Source organism: Styela clava, chromosome 10, assembly GCF_964204865.1.
Source record: "Styela clava chromosome 10, kaStyClav1.hap1.2, whole genome shotgun sequence".
NCBI classification, from domain to species: Eukaryota; Metazoa; Chordata; class Ascidiacea; order Stolidobranchia; family Styelidae; genus Styela; species Styela clava.
Window position 1 is genome coordinate 1,290,067 of NC_135259.1, and position 22,296 is coordinate 1,312,362.

General features: G+C 37.8%; 2 protein-coding genes and 2 long non-coding RNA genes across 7 annotated transcripts in view; 2 read left to right on the forward strand and 2 right to left on the reverse strand.

Annotated features, from left to right (window-relative positions):
- Window positions 1-6,971: 6,971 nt before the first annotated feature.
- LOC144428104 (uncharacterized) lies at window positions 6,972-7,837 on the reverse strand. Of its 2 annotated transcripts, XR_013478094.1 has the most exons (3): window positions 7,744-7,837; window positions 7,497-7,668; window positions 6,972-7,403 (listed from the first exon to the last, which is right to left on the reverse strand). It is a non-coding gene; the product is annotated as an uncharacterized LOC144428104 (long non-coding RNA). The 2 variants fall into 2 exon arrangements; XR_013478093.1 differs by having other exon boundaries at window positions 6,972-7,668.
- A 67-nt stretch (window positions 7,838-7,904) lies between these two features.
- LOC120337620 (uncharacterized) lies at window positions 7,905-11,468 on the forward strand. Of its 3 annotated transcripts, none has more exons than XM_039405476.2 (3): window positions 7,905-8,302; window positions 10,633-10,741; window positions 10,957-11,468. In XM_039405476.2, the coding sequence occupies exons 1-3, from the start codon at window positions 8,266-8,268 to the stop codon at window positions 11,096-11,098; spliced, it is 288 nt and encodes a 95-aa protein (XP_039261410.2). In that variant the 5' UTR covers window positions 7,905-8,265; the 3' UTR covers window positions 11,099-11,468. The 3 variants fall into 3 exon arrangements, with proteins under 3 accessions (XP_039261410.2, XP_039261409.2, XP_077972930.1); XM_039405475.2 differs by having other exon boundaries at window positions 7,977-8,302; window positions 10,633-10,736; XM_078116804.1 differs by lacking the exon at window positions 7,905-8,302 and adding an exon at window positions 9,579-9,895 and having other exon boundaries at window positions 10,633-10,736.
- Window positions 11,469-11,885: 417 nt separating this feature from the next.
- Window positions 11,886-18,096, reverse strand: LOC120337635 (uncharacterized). The gene is made up of 3 exons (XR_013478092.1): window positions 15,863-18,096; window positions 15,102-15,261; window positions 11,886-14,035 (listed from the first exon to the last, which is right to left on the reverse strand). It is a non-coding gene; the product is annotated as an uncharacterized LOC120337635 (long non-coding RNA).
- A 537-nt stretch (window positions 18,097-18,633) lies between these two features.
- The window catches only part of LOC120337589 (deleted in lung and esophageal cancer protein 1-like), a 67,884-nt gene continuing 64,221 nt past the window's right edge, over window positions 18,634-22,296 (forward strand). The window contains exon 1 of the mRNA XM_039405425.2: window positions 18,634-20,980. Coding sequence (XP_039261359.2) covers window positions 20,943-20,980 — 38 coding nt within the window. The 5' untranslated portion in view covers window positions 18,634-20,942. The remainder of the gene's footprint in view (window positions 20,981-22,296) is intronic.

Sequence of the window (22,296 nt, forward strand, 5' to 3'; positions counted from 1 at the left end):
TTTTGTGACTTCAAAGCGGGACGGGACGCCTCAAAAGACAACAACCCCTTAGCTGTGATTTTGTAACTTTACATTTTCTGATTTTACTACATAGGCCTACATTCCTACATTTAAAGCTGTCTTTATTGACCATTTTGTTATTGGCATTTCATGCACATATCATCTGTCCAAATATCGGGTTCAGTTCGAAAATAGAAAGGAATTGACGGTAACGATACCGGTACAAATAATTCGAATTTAGACTAATTAGTATTGGTTTTACATGCGATACATCTGCTACCAATGGAAATCAGCGGAAAACAAACGCATTCACCTCCAGTAAGTAGGCTAGCGTTGCGCAACACAGAAACAGCAGTAACGAGAACATGTTCGTATATTATGCTGGATGGCTGAACGCAAAAGCGGGACATTTGGCTGACTTGTCGGGACAAGACGCCAAGAAGCGGGACTGTCCCGCCGAAAGCGGGACGTATGGTAAGCCTATATATAGGCTACTGATTACTACATCTGGCAGTCTGGTAAATGTACGATTTCACTTTTTTTTGCAAACAAAGCAAAATTTAAAAAGTGCAAGGATAAAATAAATCTATAGAATACCATGCATGCAAAATTATATTTTTCATGCTCACCATTTAATCACAAGAAGAAAAGAGAAAGGCTGTTTCGGTCTAGTTCTCTGTTTTAATTGAAATGTGCCTCACAAAGATAGCACAACAATCAAGTTTTAATTTATTATCCTGCTACATTGACTACTATAATTTCTTCATCCGATCTAAATTATTACGTTCTGGGTAAGGTGTTGGGAATCGGGTTTCGAATGGAGACCAGTCAAACATTTGCTCACATCTAATTTTCAAATGAAGTTAAATCAGTAACCTACTTTAAAAAAGATGTCTGAAAACTTTTAACCATAGGCCACATAGGTTTCCAACATTTCTAGGGCCAGGACTTTTGACAATTTGTTCTGAAAGTTGTGGACCCTTTAAACAAAACCATTCAATATTGATATATGGTCTATATTCTGATATTAGACACAATGCTCCCCATCAAAACTGAATAAAAGTCTCTCCAAGTCAAAGTAAGCCAAGGTAAATATCTAATGGCATATTATATACATTTTAAGAAAGTTGCACACTAGAAAAGGGTATCGAGATAAATTGAATTAGAATTTAGTATCGTGATCTAAAATCATCAAACATAGCCTATATAAAAAATTAAATTTTCAGTTTTAAGGACAAAACTCACATTCATAATCTTCTCATGGAAAACATTCAACATTAATTTATACAAATTTCATGGTATTTGTAATAAGGGGCAATGGATGTCGAACCATACGGTATATTTTGTCAATTGCACAGAACAGCAGTAGGACAGGTGTAATCTACTGTGAACCATGAGAGCCAGCCAACATAATTTGTGTCAAGGAGGATGTGCCACAGGCTGTGCAATTGATTGGGTGATTGGAAGAAAAGCCTAAAGGCATTTATAGATGCAATTCAAAACATATATCGACGCATCAAAACCAAACAGTGCTAAGTCCACTTTTCCCAAAAACGACATTTTTCAACTGCTGATTTTCCTGGACTTAGCTCTACATTTTGGTCTATTTGCCTTATCTCTAGGTGCTCCAGATCTCAAGATAGCTATGGACATAACCCTGCTTTTTTTAGGGCATTTGAGAACTAAACAGAGCTGTGTCTACTATAGTGGACTTAGCTCTGGATAACTGCATTGTAAGTCGGTGCTAAGTCCGTTTTTTGGACATAGCTCCTCCCAAAAATTTGAGTTAAATATAATACAAAGCGCTAAGTCCATACCAGCTCTCAGTCATAGCTCAGTGTTAGCTGTTTTTTATGTTTACAGTAGAGGGAATGAGAAAGTTATAATTCATCGCCATAACCACTTTCCAACTGCTGTTTTTAAATTATTAAAATTTACATAATTATGGAATTTTCAAGTCGGAAATATACCTTTCAAGCAAAGCAAAGTGTGAACCAGCCAGAGGACTTTACTCAGTTACGATATCGCATCTGATAAGAAATCTAACCAGAATATGATTGTCTCAGTACATACAAAAAATGAGATGCAGTCCGAGAAAAGATACTAAGACTGATCAAAAACGTAATCAAGAAGTCAACAGAGTCTACACTTTTTTAAATCCAGAAAGCAACGAGTTGGTACAAGCGTGTAAGAACTTTTTTTAGATTCCCCCCAATATAAGCAAGAAAAAGGTGGAAACATCACTGGTTCACTGGAGAAAGATATGAGAGGAAGAGATGGTGACCACAACAAGGTCACCAGGGAAAGGCAGGAGCCATTTATAACCCATATAAAATTGTTTCCAGTTGTTGAATCACATTATTTGAGAAAAGACAGTCAGTGGGAATATCTTCATGAGTATCTGACTGTACGACAAATGTATAAAATATAATATGAGATTTGGTGCGAAGAAAATAGCTCTGCAGTTGAATCATATGATTTTTATTTACGCATATCCAATGGAAAATTCAATCTTAAATTTCACCAACCTAAAATAGATGTGTGTGATCAATGCTTTCAGCTTTCAAAAAATGCAAAAATCTCTATTGACTGACAAAGATTTCGAAAATCAAACTAAGCATATCCAAGAAAAGGACATGGTGCGTTCAATGAAGAGGGAAATGAAAGAAAAATCCACAACAGATTCTCCACTTCATGTGGCAGCTTTTGACCTTCAGAAAACTCTTCTTTGTCTTTGTGGACAAGTGTCCTCCTTTTACTACACACAAATGCTGAAAAATTTCAACTTTACAGTAACTGACATTCAGTCCATGCACAAGAGTTGCTATCTTTGGAATGAAGTATAAGGGTGAAAAAGCTCTTGTAAAATAGCGACTGCAGTGTTTTGATACCTGTCCTCTCTCACCACAGCAGTGAAGACTATGCAACTTTTCTGTGACCGTTGCAGTGGGCAAAATAATAACAGAGCTATGATTGTGATGTTACTCTATGCTATAGAGGAGCTGCATTCTGATGAAATAACACTCAATTTTCTAATTACAGGTCATTCTCAAAATGAGAATGACACAGCCCATTCGGTGAGGAGCTCCAGAAAGTTGACCTTAACTCTTTGGTTCTAAAGTCAGCAAGACCAGCAACACAAAAAAGACAGAATATAAAAGAGTCAGCAGGGAGAAATACAAGAGTTTGACAACATTATGTAATAAGAATTTAATCCCTACAAACCACAAGGCATTCTACGAATTGCTTCCAGTAATTGATGAAAGTTAGATTTCATGAGCAGAAACACTAGCTCAAAAAAACATTCATTGTAACTTTTGTAAAATTAAAATCATTTAAAACTGTTTTACATATTGGGCTTGATTTAAATTATTTTTTTGTTTTCTTTGACCATTCCTGATTGAGAATTTACAACAGTTTCTTTCTTAACTTTGTTTAGTAATTTAGTTGGCAATGGTTCTGAGGAGGAAGATAATCTAAAAAATGCAGTAATCAGTAGCAATAGCAGTCTGATCAAAATTGGATGCTAGATAACTATTGTCAGCAAGATTCAGAACCAGAAATATTTTCTAACGTGGAGATAAGCTCACAAAAAGTGTCAAAAACATTGTAAAAGGGAATTATTGACGTTTATCAATGATAAGTTGCCTTTATAATAGCACAATAAAGGGGCCCTAAGTTCAATAAAAAAATTCTGGTTCAGAAAATTGAGAGCAAAAAATGGCCCAAGTCCAAAAAACTCCTCCCAAAAAAAAATTTGGGGGGCAACACAAATTTTTTTATTTCACTTAAATATGGCCTTCATTGTAACTTTGGTGGACCATAAAAACTAGACATCCTTGATGTAAGGTATTAGAGAAATAAAAAAAAGAAACAAAAAAAAACGTTTTTTGCGTTTTTCTCAAAACTAGAAAAATGGACTTAGCCCAGTTTGGATTTCATGCGTCGATATACTTGAATATTTCCATATGCACATACAGACATAGCTCTAAATCAGCGATCTTCAACCATTGTTCCACGGAATACTTGTGTTCCATGAACGACATCCATAGGTTCTGAGCAAATTTGTTTCTAATTCATTCTAATTGACATATTTATGATAACAAATTGAACAGAGTAGAAATCAAAATTCAATTAACAGCTTGCAATTGGCTTTTCGTTATTTCATTTCTATGCCAAAATTGATCGAGACTAGAATCAAAATTATAGGATAGGATAGGATTTACATATTTATCCCGGGGGAGAGGAAAGCCGATAAGACGGCTTATCCATATAGCGAACCACGGCCTCTCGTCCGGTTACCATTCCAAGTCGGGTATGGGATTAGTTTTACTGTATTGTTTGTTTTTCGGTAGCATGGACTTGGTGGTGGAGGAAGCCGTAACCGACCAGCGGTTACGTGAACCACCCAACGACGGCGAGGAGTCCAGCAATCCTCTCGCACATAACCATCCCTGCATGGGATTCGAACCTGCGAACCCACGCAGAGTAATTAGAGGTGCGGTGGCGAGCGTATTCCTAACGCTTAGCCCGTTGAGCCACACCGCCGCGCCTGGCGGTTACAGTATTATTAGTTCATAGGATTTTTCATTTTTTAAAATACAGAAATTTTCCTTTGCAGCATGTAATCTATAATACCGGTACTGGTATCGCAATTAACGTTATTTCTTTACTACGACCAGCTTCCGTATTATCGTTGAGTTGAACAAAGACAAAGATAGTAAACTAACATACCTTACTATAACTAAGTTGTGTAGAATAATCTATAAAAATAGTCTAGCATTAAATCCATCTCTGATACCGGTACGGTACCGTACTTCACATGATTACATGGAATTGATTTTGTATTACATAGAGCCGGTACCGGTATCCGGTCTAGTTACGCAGTTGCCATTTAAAAGGGGGTCTTTTTTTTTTTTTTTTAAATGCAATATAAATAAAGATATATTGTGTACCGTAAGTGAACAAACATATATACCAGTAATATCAAGATAATTCCATCAGGGGGTCTTTTGGACGCGGAGCGGAACGGGCGTGTCAGCGGCTCTGGAATGGTACGGTACATCAACGACTAACATACCTGGGTACATATATCGGGAGGCGGACAACTCGACTACACGGACAACTCACCAGAGACAACTCGACTACCTAGAGGCCTGGTGAGTTGTTCGTCTTTTGACATTTTCTACGGTGGTGTTTTAGGTCTATAGAAATGCGTTTTTGATATTTTTAGTGCTCAAGTGTTGAGAAAAACACATAAATATGCTCTAGAAAGCATTTTTATTTGTATAAGTGGCTTATTTTGATCATGTTGTATGAATACAAATACAGTCTACAGACGAAATTGTAGTAACGTTAGCGAAGTTTGACTGTTGACTCATAGGACTGTGTTCGTTTAATTTTTTGAACTTTATTGGTATTAAATGTTTTGAATGAGCACCTTTAAATATATTAAAACCTTTATACTTCACAGTAACACTTAAATATTCATGAATGTGAGCTCAGTAGTCTATGGTTGCAGTAGTCTAAACTAGAAATGTACCGATGTATCGGTATCGGGTATCGGCAATATCGGTCATTTTTTCGGTATCGGCCATGTATCGGTATCGGTTAAATCAAGGCCGATATTTCCGATATATTTATCTTTTTGATATGGTCCAGAATGTTTTAAAAGATAAGTTGGAATACTACTTTTTAATTTATTTTTTTTCTGGACAGATCGTGAGCTATGAGCCATACATGTCCCCACCCCCACGAGAGAATGGGATTCACGTGTTTATAGCTATTCATCAGCCAAACTAGCTCAACTAATTTGGCCATTTTCGCTGTCAAATTCTAATATTGACATTTTTATTATTACATAGTAATTATGAAGAAATATATCAACACAGCACATGACAAAAAGCAACTAGGCGCCCAGTTTCAAATCATACAGTGGAATTGAGGTCCTTATCAACGGCACATGGACTTTTGGCACGGGTATAAGTTCTGACTGTTTGCCGTCAAGTACGAGTTTCATTTAGTCCGTCGACATCGATAAACTGAATTCCGAAATTCAAAATATATGATAGCAATTGTAAAATATTTTATATTACAAAATAGTAAAGTAAAAAAACATCCTCGACGGTTATAGGTAGGCCTTCTTTTTGTCGGTGCTGATTGATATTCTTTCATTTTGGCTTTGACTTATTGCGTCGACGATTACGATTAGCCACGAAATAAAATATTTGTAAAATGCTTTTAATTTGAACGTAGGACGGCGGCGCTAGAATGTGTGGGTGATATTCGATATTCTTTTAAACACGAATAACGATATTCGAAGGTCGCGATATTCATATTAAGTTCAAATGGGACATCCGGGCTTAATGAGTTTTCTAATTGAACCCCGAGATTACTAGCGTTTCTGTACAATGTATCTTAATCAGTTGAAGCAAACACTAAACATTAATTTCATATTATGTGATATATCTTTTTTTTCGATCTGAAATAATGTGTACTATGAACAACGCTCAAAGACCATTGTTTTAACCCGTCTGCCCTACACAGCACACCTAATTAAGTAATAATTACATAGTATCGGTATCGGAATATCGGCCTTTTTGTAGTATCGGCGTATCGGTATCGGCGTTTTTAGCTGGTATCGGATCGGTATCGGTATCGGCGACAAAAGTGGTATCGGTACATCTCTAGTCTAAACTCGCTTACGGCAGTCGCTCGACAGGCCGTCAACTCACAAGTCGAGCAAACGCTCTGCGACGTGACGTCATCGATGCTCGAGGTGAAGACAACTCGACTACCGAGCAACGAGAGGCAGACAACTCACCAGTCGAGCAATCGCTCTGCGATATCGATGCTCGAGAAGACCTTGCTTTGCAAAACGCTAACTCAAGAGTTGCATAGCATTTACTTAGTGCCGACTGATATTAGTTGTAAGCCAACTCACCACGGCAAGATTTCAGTCATAGAGTTGGAATTTCTTTTTGCAGAAGAAAACCAGGAACAGATAGGCACTGTCGCTGCGCCTGGCAAAGAAACTGGGCCGAAGAATGGATTGAAGATGTTTACTTTTTGTTACGATTAATGAATTTAATATGATATTTGAATACTAAACGTTATGGGGGAATTTAATGGATGGAAGGTTTTGTTTTCCTTTACGTTACGAATAATGAATTTTATTTGAATACTAAACGTTATGGGAAATTTTCTGCGTTACATACTTACTCTTTGCAATACTGCGGCCCGTAGATCACCTTCGAAGAAGAGAGTCCACAGATAACTCTCTTTCCTTGTTCTGTTCCCAGACACGTTGCACCCTCTCGTTGGCTTCCGCATACCTGCCGTTGACACGCCCCACAACGTCCGCCTCTATCCCTATACTTACCTCGTTCATTGTTGAGATTAAACTGTGAAAAGGCATATTTTTCCGAGTTATACTGTTAAAATGGCGGTGCCAACCTTCCAGATTGTTGGTTCTTATTTCTACGTCGAATACTGACCAATCATTGGGAGTCCAGACACTGTTGTATATCCATGTGTTTTGAAAATATTCGGCGAAGATCTTGAGTTTGCATCTTTTCTTTCAGTGATTTGAATCTGGACGTAATAAACATAGCTGGTATATAGCACAGCGCCATGGCATGCTTGATCAGGTCTCTTGTTCCAGCGTCCCTAAAACAAAAACATGTTAATACAAAAGAAGTGAATGATGTACAAAGACATATATAATTATGGTTAGCCACTCACTTGTTGTATAGGCGAGCCAAATTTTTGTGACGCACATTCTTCATGATGGCCTGAGTGAAGTGATATCCATGCACGGAGATTAAATAAGGTGCCAGATCGGTGATAATGAAGCCGCGCGCCGAGATTACTGCTCGATTATCGCCGAGTTTAAAGCCTCATTATTGCCGGCCTGACACCTTACAAACGTAAATACTCATTAGCCGAGGTCGTTTTCATCACAGTTTTATACTGAAACGAGGACGACTAACGGTATATTAACTCCACAAAAACTACGCAAGAATTCAAGATAACTACTCCAAATATGTGACGACAACGTTACCATGATGCAGGAGGGACTCATCTGTGACGTCTGTCGAAATTGGTTTCATCGCAAGTGTTTTAATAATTCAGATGTGGCAATGACAAGGGAACAGTACAGCCTATTAAAAAAAACAGGACGTAACGTTTGAGTGGAAGTACCCGGACTGCTACCAGGCCCATGACACCCATCATAACTCCAACCCGATTGTTGTATCCCAGCAGATGGAACCTAGCCGTCGGCTGGTAGACTACTCAAGTGGTGAGTTGGCTTACAACTAATATCAGTCGGCACTAAGTAAATGCTATACAACTCTTGAGTCTGCGTTTTGCAAAGCAAGGTCTTCTCCTCGAGCATCGATATCGCAGAGCGATTGCTCGGCTGGTGAGTTGCCTGCCTCCATTGAGGTGTATAAATGCCTGCCTCTCGTTGCTCGGTAGTCGAGTTGTCTTCACCTCGAGCATCGATGACGTCACGTCGTAGAGCGTTTGCTCGACTGGTGAGTTGACGGCCTGTCGGGCGACTGCCGTAGGCGAGTTCAGACTAGGATAGGATAGGATTTACATATTTATCCCGGGGGAGAGGAAAGCCGATAAGACGGCTTATCCATATGGCGAACCACGGCCTCTCGTCCGGTTACCATTCCAAGTCGGGTATGGGATTAGTTTTTACTGTATTGTTTGTTTTCGGAAGCATGGACTTGGTGGTGGAGGAAGCAGTAACCGACCAGCGGTTACGTGAACCACCCAACGACGGCGAGGAGTCCAGCAATCCTTTCGCACATAACCATCCCTGCATGGGATTCGAACCTGCGAACCCACGCAGAGTAATTAGAGGTGCGGTGGCGAGCGTATTCCTAATGCTTAGCCCGTTGAGCCGCGCCGCGCACTACTGCAATCATAGACTACTGAGATCACATTCATAAATATTTAAGTGTTACTGTGAAGTATAAAGGTTTTATATATTTAAAGGTGCTCATTCAAAACATTTAATACCAATAAAGTTCAAAAAATTAAACGAACACAGTCCTATAAGTCAACAGTCTAACTTCGCTAACGTTACTCCAATTTCGTCTATAGACTGTATTTGTATTCATACAACATGATCAAAAAAGCCACTTATACAAATAAAAATGCTTTCTAGAGCATATTTATGTATTTTTCTCAACATTTGAGCACTAAAAATATCAAAAACGCATTTCTTTAGACCTAAAACACCACCGTAGAAAATGCCAAAAGACGGACAACTCACCAGGGTTCTAGGTAGTCGAGTTGTCTCTGGTGAGTTGTCCGTCAGCCCATATATCCAGAAACTGAATATTGTAATTAGCTTAAGTAACTGTAGCTTAAGTAAGTTATTGGACACGTAGTGGACATAACGATCGTTTCAATATTATGTTGTTCTTGTTCTTTGAAACGTTTTTGAAAAGTCGCTTTTCTCTTCGAATACTGGACCAATTGCTTTGAAGTTTTCAGTGGTTAAAGATTAATTTTTTCGCTAGAAGGCTATTACTTTTATTTATTTCAAAATTTTGCGTGAATTCTATGAAATTTGATATTTCGTCTAAAATTTTGCTGTATTATTTTTTATCCATGGGAACACGGATTTTAGTCAGTGTCATGACTGGCTGTACGTTTTGATTCTGCAAAATTCTTGCTACTGGAAATTCAGAACTTTTTTGAGGGTACCGGTAGCGTCAAAGGTACCGGTAAGGACTGATTCGCTCTGGTCTAACTTGTCCATATATTTGTGCGTAGCTCTCTTGTACTAAATGACACTACAATCATTACGGTACCGGTACCGCAATTATTTCTTTACCACCACCAGCTGTCGTATTAACGTTAAATTGAACAAGTGAGTCACTTTGGAATTGAATAAAGAAAAGGATAAAAACTAACGTAACTACTAAGTTGTGTAGAATAATCTATAAAAATAGTCTACTACTAAACCCTACTCCAAGCCAACGGCCGGCAACCAACTTGCCTAATGTTAAACAAGTTCATGAACGCCATCTTGTGCCATATTTGGGAAACGCGAAACAATGGAGTCTTATGAGAAATTTTCGTCTTGTTGTTGTACCGAATCAAATAAGTCCGCTGTTATAAGGGCTAGAATAAAACTGAAGGGTGGATTTTGAACTTCAAGATATATGCTATCTAAATATATAACGCAATTAAGAATAAAAAACTATCCAATGCGTTAAATTCGACCACAAACACAGCGTAGAACCATTTTTGGTCATTTTTTCAAAGATTTCATAGTGATACGCCAATTTGAGGCTGTAAAATGTCTCCGCAACAATCCTACAATGTCATTTGTTCTTCTAGCGCAGCTTGGAGCTGAGTAGTAGGGCATTATGGAGCTTGACAGACGAAAAATATTAACAAAAAAATAGAAACGGCTATTGAAGCGAAGTTGGGTCGGCCGGCCTCCATTGGAGGGTATTCACCTCTTTAGCGCCTCCACTGGATAGTGAGCAGGACGTCAGACGGCGACTTCGCGATTGTTACTCTGGCGCGTTTTTTTTTATCTGTCTGTGTAATGGCTGAGCGTATCTTTAGCGACGATTTGAAATATCTTCCTGATTTTAGTTTTGATGACGTTACAAAATATGCTGAAAAGCATGCTGGGAATGGAAATAGCGCCAAGTGAGGATACAAATACTGCTGGGAGTCTTTCATCCACGATTACAAAGGTATGGTAAGTTAGGTAGGGCAAGTAAGATTTTTCAGCGAGCGTAACCACTGTTATAATTTTAAGCATTAAGAACGTCAGTAAATAATGACTTGTGATGTACATTTATTCATCTAATCTCATTACACCTAGGTTTCGATTAAACCATGCTGAATATGCAACAACCATTGAAAGCAAATTAAGCTGTAACTTATCACTAATATGCATTATTATTTTCACAGTTTTCCAAGATGGTCAGAATTTTTAATAAAGGCAAGATGTTATCGATCACAAAGAAAAAACGAGCCACCTCATTCATTATTTGTAACTTTGCGACAGAACAATGTTGTACAGTGGGAGAAGCAATTTGCTGTCATTCTTTAGCATTGTTGTACTGCACTGCGCATTTCAGCAATCTCCAACTAAAGAAAGTCCCCCCAGCTATCACTGGCACTATGCAATTACAATCATGGCATCATCCAAGAAGCGAAGGATTCAAGCAGCTGCTTATTCAAAAAATTATTATTCGAAATCCATCAGAACAATTCCAACTACCAACAACTGCCAACTATCAATAAATTGGAGTCGTATTTTTGCGATATTGGGATTTGTCAAACTTGATTTGTTCTTTCGCACTTGAGATTATTTTTAAGCAAGATATCGCCCTTTAAAAAAACACAATGTCTGGGCAAAATACGAACAATTGAAATTTATTTTATTGCATTCGGCTCCGTCGGTAGTTTCAGAATGAAAAAAGGTACATCGCGGATCGCGCGCACAATTGATTGCGTGCGGCTCCGTCGGTAGTTTCAAAATGGGAAAAAAAGGTAGGCCTACATCGCGCGCACAATTGTACTTGTGTTTCGATTTCGCAGTTACTACAATGAAAACCTAACATAACACCAAATTTTGTGATTTGCAATGTCTATAAAAGCGTTTTCAATCCTAGGTGAGTCTGCTGAAACCAAACGTGTGATCTTCCATTTTAAGTTTTAGTTTTAATATTTCAGAATGCCGCTTTTTAATCAAGAAATTTGAGTTCAGATTTATCTCTTTATTAATTATTATTTTTAGCATTTCGTCGCCGATGACTATAATATGGTAACATGTTTTTCACATTGAACTCATAATTCCCCACGAAAACACAAAAGCCATTAACGTCGTCATTGTGTAACAATACATGTATATGCAGAGGGAAATTTGAATCAGGGAGAATAAACACCGGCGTGAAGATGTTTAAAGGTTCAAAAACACGCCATGCTGAGGAAAAATCGGCGATTGTAACAAAATGCAATCGCGCACATTATTAGCGGCCTTTTAAGTCTTCCAAACATGTCAAAAGATTCGACCATGTTTGTCAAGTGTCAAATTTACAGCTTTAGTATATATAATTTATGTTTGAAATTTAGATTTTTTTATGACTTGTATTAACCCTTTCAAAAAAGGTTCAGCATTTAAATTGAGTAAAGTACTTTTAACTTGCTCAGGAATATTAATCCGAAAGTAACAATTTTAACATTTATTTTGGGGCCCCGTGAATAATAGTTAACCTTTTCAAGGGCTCCGCAACACCAAAAGTTTGAGAACCCCTGCTCTAGCATATCAACAGATATGTGATGAGAAAAGTTTTGAATTCCCTCCTCTCCCTCTGTCTAGTTTGTCTCCACAGACTAACACGGTGTTAACAGAAATGCAACACAAAGTGATGCAAAATCTGACTTTGGGCAGAGAAGATTGTAAGTAAACACATTGAATTTATGACTCGAAATCAGTATAACTCTCCGATTTGGCACCAACAACGAAAATTAAGAATTACAGCATCCAAATTTGGCCGAATTTATAAACGTGTTTCAAATTTTGACTCCCTTGCTTCAAATCTTACTTCTTCCAAATTTTTTCAAACTGCAGCAATGAAAAGAGGTATCCAAATGGAACCAGAAAAATTATACGAGGAAATAAAAAATGCCAGTGTTCCCCATGTGGATTGGTAATATCTTCAACTTGTCCCTGGTTGGGGTGTTCACCAGATCGCAAAGTTTACGACCCATCTTGTGATGGCAACCTATGCTATGGCTTATTAGAAGTCAAATGCCCTATGTCTGACACTTTTGACAAGGTTTCAAAATGATAAAGGGGAATGGACATTGAAAATATATTTTCAAATAATGGGGTGTTTAGGAATCACAGGACTCAAGTGGTGTGACATCATTATTCTTTTACCTTCGGGTGCATGTTTTATTGATCGCATATATTTTGATGATGCATATTTTCTGGACCTACCTGGAATCCTTTTTTTATGATCATTTCATAAATACGGTTGCAACAAACATGTCATCTTGAGGACAAAATTTTTTCACTATGTGAAATGTCTGAAGGATAATTATATATCAAGAGAAAAAACTTGCCTAGGCATTTATCTATTTTATTGCTTTAAATTTAGAATGTAGTAACCAGTTGCTTTGGGCTTTCAACTATTTTTCAATAAATTAGTATTTTGTGTATTCGCCATAGTGCAATTTGTTGAAAACAGGTGAGACAGGCAGTACAAAAGGCTATTCTGAATTTTCCCTTTTATTTTACTGTTAACCTAATATAATGTTGTGACACCCACACCCTCTGCTGTATATTCTAACAAAGCTAAGATCTTTAAAGGGACATAAAATATGTCCTAACTGCTCGAACTCAAAATAATTATTCAACAATAGACAAACTAAAACTGAAAAATAAAACTAAATAACTACTTCTAAAACAAAGGACCGCAGTGAAGCAATCTTGCTGGACCGCAATGCATCATATGTGAACCGCCCGTTAAAGTTGAATGGAGGAATATTTAGACCCACACCTTTCACTTCCAAAAGACTCCTGATGGCAAATCCTTTGTCGCACATTACGGAATCCCCTCTTTCAAGCAAACTCAAAATTCCAGATCTCCGGGTTATTTCACTGTCTGATACTGGGTGGTCTAAAAAATCGCTACTTCCATTATAAACTTCTTCGCTTACAGCAGACCATAGTGTTAAAGAGTTAGCACAGTCCAACAATATGTGAAAAAGTCAATCAATAAACAATAGGAACTAAAGCCAGTATAATATTTAATCATGGAGCTTGACGCCTTGAAAAGTTCCATACCGAATTTAGATATTGACAGCTTTGAAACTTGAGTTTTTAAATTCTCAATTTTTTTTAAAGCTTGCTCAAGTTTTTCTTCAGCTGTTTTCACTACAATGCAGTAGTTGTGATCCACTTGAGTAGGATTAATGTGATCAAAACTCAGACTGCTGGTCCGACTGCTTGGTACAGTGGCATGCATCATCAGTGGTTCTGAACAAATATAATAAAATTCATTAGCAAAGAAATCACATATTCATCCTGGGGAAAGGAAGGATGATAAGACGGCTCAATTATATGATGAACCAGATATCAGTGAAAAGTCATATTGTACCCAAATTACAGCTTCAAGTATTGAATCCTCTGCATTGCATGGGGGCTCCCGAAGTATGCGAACCAAGATGGCGGACATCGGAATGTAATATGTGTACTAGGTTAGGGTTAGGCCATAATTTTAGGTATAAATACTACGGGAGGCTCTCGGCTAGTCTTCGAACTGATAATAGGACTAAAATAAGGAAAATTGGAAAAAAATTATCGCCTAACCCTAACCTGTTACCCATGTTACGTTCCGATGTCCGCCATCTTGGTTCGCATACTTCGGGAGCACCATTGCATGTATATGTGTAAATCAAAAACAAAATTGTATTTTTGCGCGTTTCAGTGTTGCTGAAAGATTGTGTACTCACAAAAAGATTTGAGTCATTTTTTTCAAATGAGTTGAATCTGGACCAGGGTGGTCCAAACCCAGTCCCGCGGGCCACATGTGACCTGCCGCTCCATTATCTGTGGCCCGCATCACATTCAGAGAGAATAAAAAAATCGCATTTTGTAATAAAATTATTCAGAAAAATATTTTTACATCTCTAATGGCACTGAATTGACTAGTGTTATGGCTAGCTGTGAGGCAACTAGCAAAGTTGAATGATGTGCTTGGTAGTCTAATTTAGTATCTGGCTTTCTATCTTTTTTGTCGGGAATATATGCTAACAATGTAGGCATCATAGAAAACGAAGAACCGAATACGGATTCTATTAGCCAGAGCAGGCTATGTCTTATAACTATGTGTTTGCACGATGAAAGTGTTTATTTTGTATTGCACTGTTTACCTATTCTTGGCACTATTGTGGCCCGCGGAGCCGACAATGTTGGACCACCCTGATATTCTAGACTTTTATAGTCTGTCAAAATATTTTTTCAAATTGGTTAATTTTAAATTTCGGTTTGATACTAGTATGGTGGTATAGTCTAATTTAAAAAATAATATATTCTGTTTTACCTCAGTCTATTTGGCAGTGGTCTCTCTGCAATTAACTTTGTCCAACTAAATTTTGATGGAACTGAGTTGTGGTGCAAACGGCGTCGACCAGAAGGCGTCTCATATAGCCTATGTCTCCGGGTCTGAAATGGTTGCCACAAACTCGCGTGCTTGGTGTAATCTGTAAGTCAAAATAAACTAGATGATACGAACTGAATAAATAACACCAATTAAAGTGAAGCTAGGCTTCAAGGAATTAATGTATGCCACCTAATAATAATATAGGTTATCAAGTTTAGCTTGATTCCCATAATCAGTACACCAGGAAGATATTGACAAAATAAACACTTATTAGTCCACAGAATCAGAAGAGCCCTAACTAAGATTTAAAAAGAGCAGAAGTTAAATTAATTTAATTAAGTGATTCAAGAGTCTTGCTGCACACTAAGACTCACAGCAAGACTCTTAAATCACTTAGGATAGTTAATTTTACTCTTGCTACAGCATTCTTGCATTATATGCATACCGATCCGCCGGCACAAAAGCATAGAAGAAGGATAAGTAGTTAGTTTCGTAGAAACCAAATCATTAGTTAAATTAATTGTTGCTAAAACTGCAAAAGAAAGTCGTAGGCTGTGCTCACCTTAAATACACTCACATATGGCCTACAACCGCATAGATATAGCCTAATAACTAAAGTAGAAGCGAGAAGAGAAAATCAGGGTCAAAACTAAAATTAAAACCAGAAGAAAAAGAGTATTTGCCACAATATACTGACTTACTTGAAAATGTTTACCAGGATCGCGACGAATACTGTGAATCCACGCTCTCTTCATTTTTGGGGAAAGAGTGGAAAGATAAGTCTGGTGAGTAACGGCTATCGCCATTACACAACGGTACGCAGCAATGCAATTTGGAACCACCAGACGCACGAGCCGCCATTGCAATCGAAAAGCCCAAACCAGTCCAACGTCGCGGGGAAGCAGAAGACAGTACTTTCCCGCGCATGGCAACGCTCAGCGGCGATAATGAATACCCTTCATTCCGACGAATAAATACAACTTTTCATCTGTGACGTCATAAGGAACGCGATTGTCAAATGGTTAATTATGACGATTAGAATGACCAATTTACTTCGGAAGCAACTCGGAACCGGTATACTTGTCTCCAAAGACAATGTACTATAAACGTAATTTGGCAAACATGAACGGATATAAGCATGTACGGCTAAGATTCTACTTCAAAACGCGACCTTCAAAATTTTTCTACCTAAAATATTAGTGAAAATAATAGGTATGTTTCAATAATTGTGTGCGAACTTCTCATAAGGCGCCGTGTTAAATTGCCGAGAACAATAGGCACAAGATGGCGTCCATTGTCTGAGCGTTGCCTCGCTTATATTATATATACGCTTCGCCCTGAGCTATCCCTCAAACTTCACATGATTTCATGGAATTGATTTTGTATTACAAAGAGCGGGCCTCCGGTCCAGTGACGCAGATACGCCATTCAAAAGGGGGTCTTTGGACGGGCGTGTCAGCGGCTCTGGAATGGTACATTAACCAGAAACTGGAGATTTTAATTAGCGATATGGTTTCAGTATGCCCTTCTTCTGCTGTTTTAATCAAACCAAAAAAAATATGGCTATGAAATCACCATGCGGAGCAGGCAAGCGTAGTTGGTACCGTATCTATTGTGACCACAGAGATATTCAGTGATTGTGACTCGTATCAGTTGGTACCTCTATCGCTTACGCCTCTATCTATTTCGAACCCATGGAAAAGGAAAAGTCAAATGCAGAAGGGAAGGATTGAACAAGGGATATATTTAACAAATCATTGGATAACAAGAAATATGAATTCAACAGAAGAAATATTTAGTTTTAGGGAAAATTTTTGCACCATGAAGTTACTAGAGACGTCTAGATTTCTACGACTATTAAGTTCATTTATTTTGTATAATCTGAAAAGTTCATTTCTGTAAACCTTGAAAACTGACAATCGATGTTTACATTATTGCGTAGACGTTATATATAATCGATTTTATGGCAATCAGTCGATAGTTTGTTTTTTATATTTTCAAGCACGAAACGCCGGCATCGGTTTGCACATTTTCATCTAGAAATAATTTGTTCGATTAAAGAGTGTATGTTGAAAGATTTTAAAATAATATGCCCGGAAAAGTTGCTCGACGTGTATTAGAACTGGCAGCTGACTCGTACGAACAACTTCCGTCAGTTGGAAAAAACTTTTAAGCCCTTACACTGGCTACAGACGAGAGCACGGATCTCACAGATACTGTCATGTGTGCTTATTTGGCGAGGCGTGGATAAGAAGTTGAACATCACCGATGAATTGTTGGATTTGATTCCATTAAAGAGAACAACGACCGGAATGAATATATTTCGTGCTTTGGAAAATTGTGTCGAAGAACAAATTTCGACTGGCATAAGTTGGTATCAGTGGCCACAGATGGGGCGGCTGCCATGCGGTTAGAAATGTGGGTTTGGCAGCGCTTCTCCTAAACAAGATGCTTAGCTTGGGTGTATATATCCAAGCAATCCACTGTATTATTCACCAAGAGGCCCTCTGTACCAAGAGTTTAGAAGTGAACAATGTTATAAGCATTGTTGTAAAAACTGTGAATTTCATTTAATTGCGGGCTTTTAACCATCGGCAATTCAAATCTTTCCTCGAAGCAAGTGAATATGGTGAACTGCTACACCACATTGATATCCGCTGGCTTAGTCGTGGTAGTGTACTGAAACGATTATTTGCGATGAGAGAAGAGAGTGGTTTGTTCCTGATTTTAAAAGACGCTGATATATCAGAATTGGGTGACCCGAAGCATTCAGAAGTCAATGTTCCAGAGTTTTACCGGTACGTGTCCGAAGGAAGGTTCCCAAAGTTGATTGCCCACTCACGTCGAATACTTGCGATGTTTGGCAGTATATATTGCGAGCAGTTTTTTTTTTCAACAATGAAAGTTAACAAATCAGCTCTCCGCACACGAAAAACATTTGCATGCTGTCTTAAGATCAGCAAACTTCCGGAGGTCCATTTTTTGTGTATCAATTTTGTACCTAATTTGTTGGTTTGTGGCCCGCGTCGTCATTAAAGGTCAAAAAGTGGCCCATGGCATATTTTGAATCGGAGACCCTTGGCCTATAGTTACAGGTACTGTCAGCATGACAAACACTTTGTGTAAAGTGGATTCATTATATATAAACAGAAGCACTTTCATAATTTTAATATCATTCTACTACCGCGACGATACTAACATTGAAGTTTTGAATTTGTAACGGCATGTACATCTAGGTTACATGTGTCAGCTAAGATGAGGCATCACGAAGCTCGTTCTGTGCTCGGTTTATAACAATAAATCCTTGCCACATTTAGATTTCATTGTCTGTTTCAAAACTATAAAATATCATGTCCTTACGCGGCAGCGGCATAGTACCAGGTACCGGTGTTTCAAATTTGTGTCCAACAGCAACAGAATAGATGTGGAAGACGATTGCATTGAACTTGTGATTGTCTAGCTTAAATTTTATTTTTGAAAAAAGGAACATCATTTATCAGAAATGAAAAAAAAACTTCCATGGACCTTTCCTCGACCTTTGACCCTCGGAAAATTCTCCCTATACTTTACCATTGCAAAATTGTCAGAGCTATTTTAAGAGTGCTTTTGTGAGTTGGCGCCTGTAAAATGGGGTATGTGTTCCAAACCATCATTATGATTCATCGCATACAACAATCTGTTTTTTAAAAGTACCGGTAAAGAATTTCAGGCTAGTCTATCACAGCTATTTCTACACTAACTTTTATCACTGCAATTAAATTAAAACTCCTAAAAAGACAGAGTGATCATTGAATTATCTGATTTTTATTCAAGTTCCCAAAACACAACTGAAAACTAACGAATAGAGTTCAAAAATGCGAAAACGAGGTAATGTTTACAATCACGCTTGAAAATCTGTCTGAGTGAGAAAAGTGTCTGAGCGGATGCAAAAAGGAGGCATTGTTACGTCACTTTTTGCATCTTGCTGATTGGCCAATGTCACGAAGTAAACAAGGAAGTCGATGCTCGGGGAAAGGTCCATACCCCTTCGATCAACGTGCGTAACGGCGAATTATGGCAACTGAGCAAGAGCGGTGCAGCTAACTTCCAGACCTCCTCGATGGGTAGTTCAATGTTGTGGACCGAAAGGCTTAATTTGAAATTTCACTGAAGCGTGAAATAGTTTCTTTTATAGTCTGCCAGACTGGTTCCAGCGGACATGTAATCAGGCCTAATCTACACCAAATCTCGCAAGTCGCTAAAACGAATAATGACTCTCGAGTGCCTTGAATTATTGGATTCAGCTGGACGAAGACCCATAAATGGACACGGACTGACTTAAACGCGCGTCAATAGCTGACCCTGTAAAATAAGGAATGCGAGCTTAACTTTCTCCAGTTTCCATCATCATCAACCTATTAAAAATGATCGTCCAGTTTTGCCTCACATATTTCGTACTTTCGATTTCAAGTTAAGTCCACTATCTGGCGGATCAAGCACAAAAAGCTGTTAACTTTACTCGTAACGCTTTTTATGTTGTGCAAATATATTTACTTTGTATTATCTTTATTAGAAAGGTTTGCTAACACCCGAAATCCGACGGTTACTGTCCTTTATAGTTATTGCAATACATTGTGCTTTCAATACGTCACACATGCGTTAGTAGCTCGTGACTCCTCCAGCTATCAAAAATAACTTATTGTCTTAGTTAGACGAACCTGGATATTCAGCGATCAAAATATGCGTTAGTAGCTCGAGACTCCTTCAGCTATCAAAATACCTTAAACAAAACTGGATATTCAGCGATCAAAATGAAAGACTTTCTGGGTGGTTCAAATACCCGGCACTACCCTGCATATTTGCATAGAGCAGTAGAGATAGGACTCGTTCGTTTTTAGCGCCCACTTTCATTGACGACCGTTCTTCTGAAAATGACTGTCGTCTGGTTTCGGAATAAAAATTGAATTCTCCAAACCGAATAAGCTAGGAATACGAAACACATATTACCAAGTTATTTCTGTAATTTGTCTTTACATGTTCAACCCAGCATAATTTTATTGTTTGTAAGCTTCAAACAGTTCTTTCGTTGGCTTCTCACTTTTGTAAACTAGATCATTCAATACAAATAATCAGTAAACCAATTTAAATTCAGAATGCTTGTGTATGGCGAAAATAAATATCATGCAATATTGCCCAGCTAATTGTGCTAGATTCTCTAATGTTCATATTTCTTTTGTCATATTCACTGCATATTTATCCAACAGCAGAATAAACGAATGAAACTTGATAGTATTTGTCTCTCTTGATTCCTGGATATATATATCAATTGTGATTTTTGACCTCTTTTGAAGCCTTTCGTATTATCGAATGCTAGTCATTGTCAAGTCTGTGTCCCGTGCAAATCTTTACGTCAAATTCATTTCGTAATTTGTTCTGTAAAAACGTATCAACTGGCAACCTATACCGGAATAAATTTTGACACCTTAACCCTATACATGAACCTGTCATAATCACTAACTGATTTTTGGAAATATCGTCGCTATACCGTATCTTTGTCGTATATATCGTTTGAATTTTACTGGTATATTTTTATTATTTTATGTATATTGTCGTATAATAACGCAGCATTTGTAAACTGCTCTTATACTTGGGGAAGGTACACCTCACACAACATATATATTTTATATGAACTGAGTGAGCATAATTACGGCGGCTGATGAGATGATTGAACTGTTAACTGTTTTCTAAAGATGTCGTAATACCTATGGTTGTATGGGTGATATGAAACAATTTTGATGGCTAATGATTCTACTGATTGAGAAACGCATTGGGAAAAACAGGTAAGGTCTTTAAATTTTTATTTACGAACATATCACAACATAAACTGTGAAGTGTCGTGCGTGAACCACAGTATGGCGTTGAAAATGGTCGGCACCAGGATGTTCAGCTAATTTAAAAAAAAAATAAAGTTTGAAATTATTGCTGTTTGTTTGTGTTTTTATAAATTTGTATTGTCGAAATGACTGTTTTTTTTTATGTATTATCCAAAGTTGAATTGTGATTTATATTATCAATTTTATTCTGCGAAGTAACAGAGTTGATGAATAAATTTAGGGCTTGCGGTAATGTTGTGTAGAATTTATTAGAACTAGAGAATTTCAACAAACATTTCTTCAGAATTCATAAATTTAATCAATCTTGTAAGCCCTCCCCTCCAAGATGTGATTGGATTGTAAATCCATTATCTCTTGCTGTTTACAATATCAAGAAAAGGATGCAACTTTTTGATTTAACAAAACTTAAATTCAATGTAACCAGGCCACACAATGTTCCTTTCGCGAGACCTTGAGGGTTAATTGAACGCAGTTTTGTAGCAAACGAGCGCTGGCTAACTCAATGGAAGTCGTCTTCTTTGGCCAATGGTAAAAATACGATAGATTTGCTTTGATTTTTCGTATTCTCTATTAATTTTAAATTGTTTGTTTTTGGCCTATTTGTCTTACAATATTTCGAATCAAAGAGTGTGGCAGGAAATTGCCAGTTACATATTCGTGAATTTACTCCCAAATCGTACTTTGAATCCGTATTATAAGATGAGCTAATGAAATAAATATGCAGCAGTTGCAATGGTAGAAAACTTGATGCAATAGTGTTTGACTTTTTCCTAGATAAATCGATCGACTTGCAGTTTTTCAAAGGTTCGAACTGTCATTACAATTGTGCGAAATCTATTAACTTGGACGGCTGAATTTGAGTAGACAGAGTGTATAACCTTCATGTTGATCCCATTTTGTCTAAAATTGGTATAACATCAGATTTGTGTACCTGATGCAAAATCCACAGACTCTTATAAGCAATTAATTGAATTCTTTCAGTTCATAGTATTTATTTACAGAGCGTAAATGTGAGCATTCGACCTATCAGTGACAGACGCATGTTCAAGCATGATAAATACAAATTTCGTGTGAAAAGATACTTTGGAGACTCGATCCCGTGCCTCGCCCGTAGAGCGTGAAAGTGAGCATTCGATCTATCAATGACAGACGCCTGTCCAAGCATGCTGGATATAAATTTCGTGTAAAAGGACTCGATCCCGAGCCTCGCCGTATCGGCGTGCGACTACGTTGTAGTTACTGAGGCGTGTGAATAGTTTTAA

Excerpts from the sequence above, each read along its gene's own strand:
- LOC120337620 (XM_039405475.2), top strand. The coding sequence starts at position 8,266 with ATGGAACCTAGCCGTCGGCTGGTAGACTACTCAAGTG. Across the intron at positions 8,303-10,632 it reads GCTGGTAGACTACTCAAGTG|TTTTGATGACGTTACAAAAT; the intron begins GTGAGTTGGCTT and ends TCCTGATTTTAG. Across the intron at positions 10,737-10,956 it reads TTTCATCCACGATTACAAAG|TTTTCCAAGATGGTCAGAAT; the intron begins GTATGGTAAGTT and ends TTATTTTCACAG.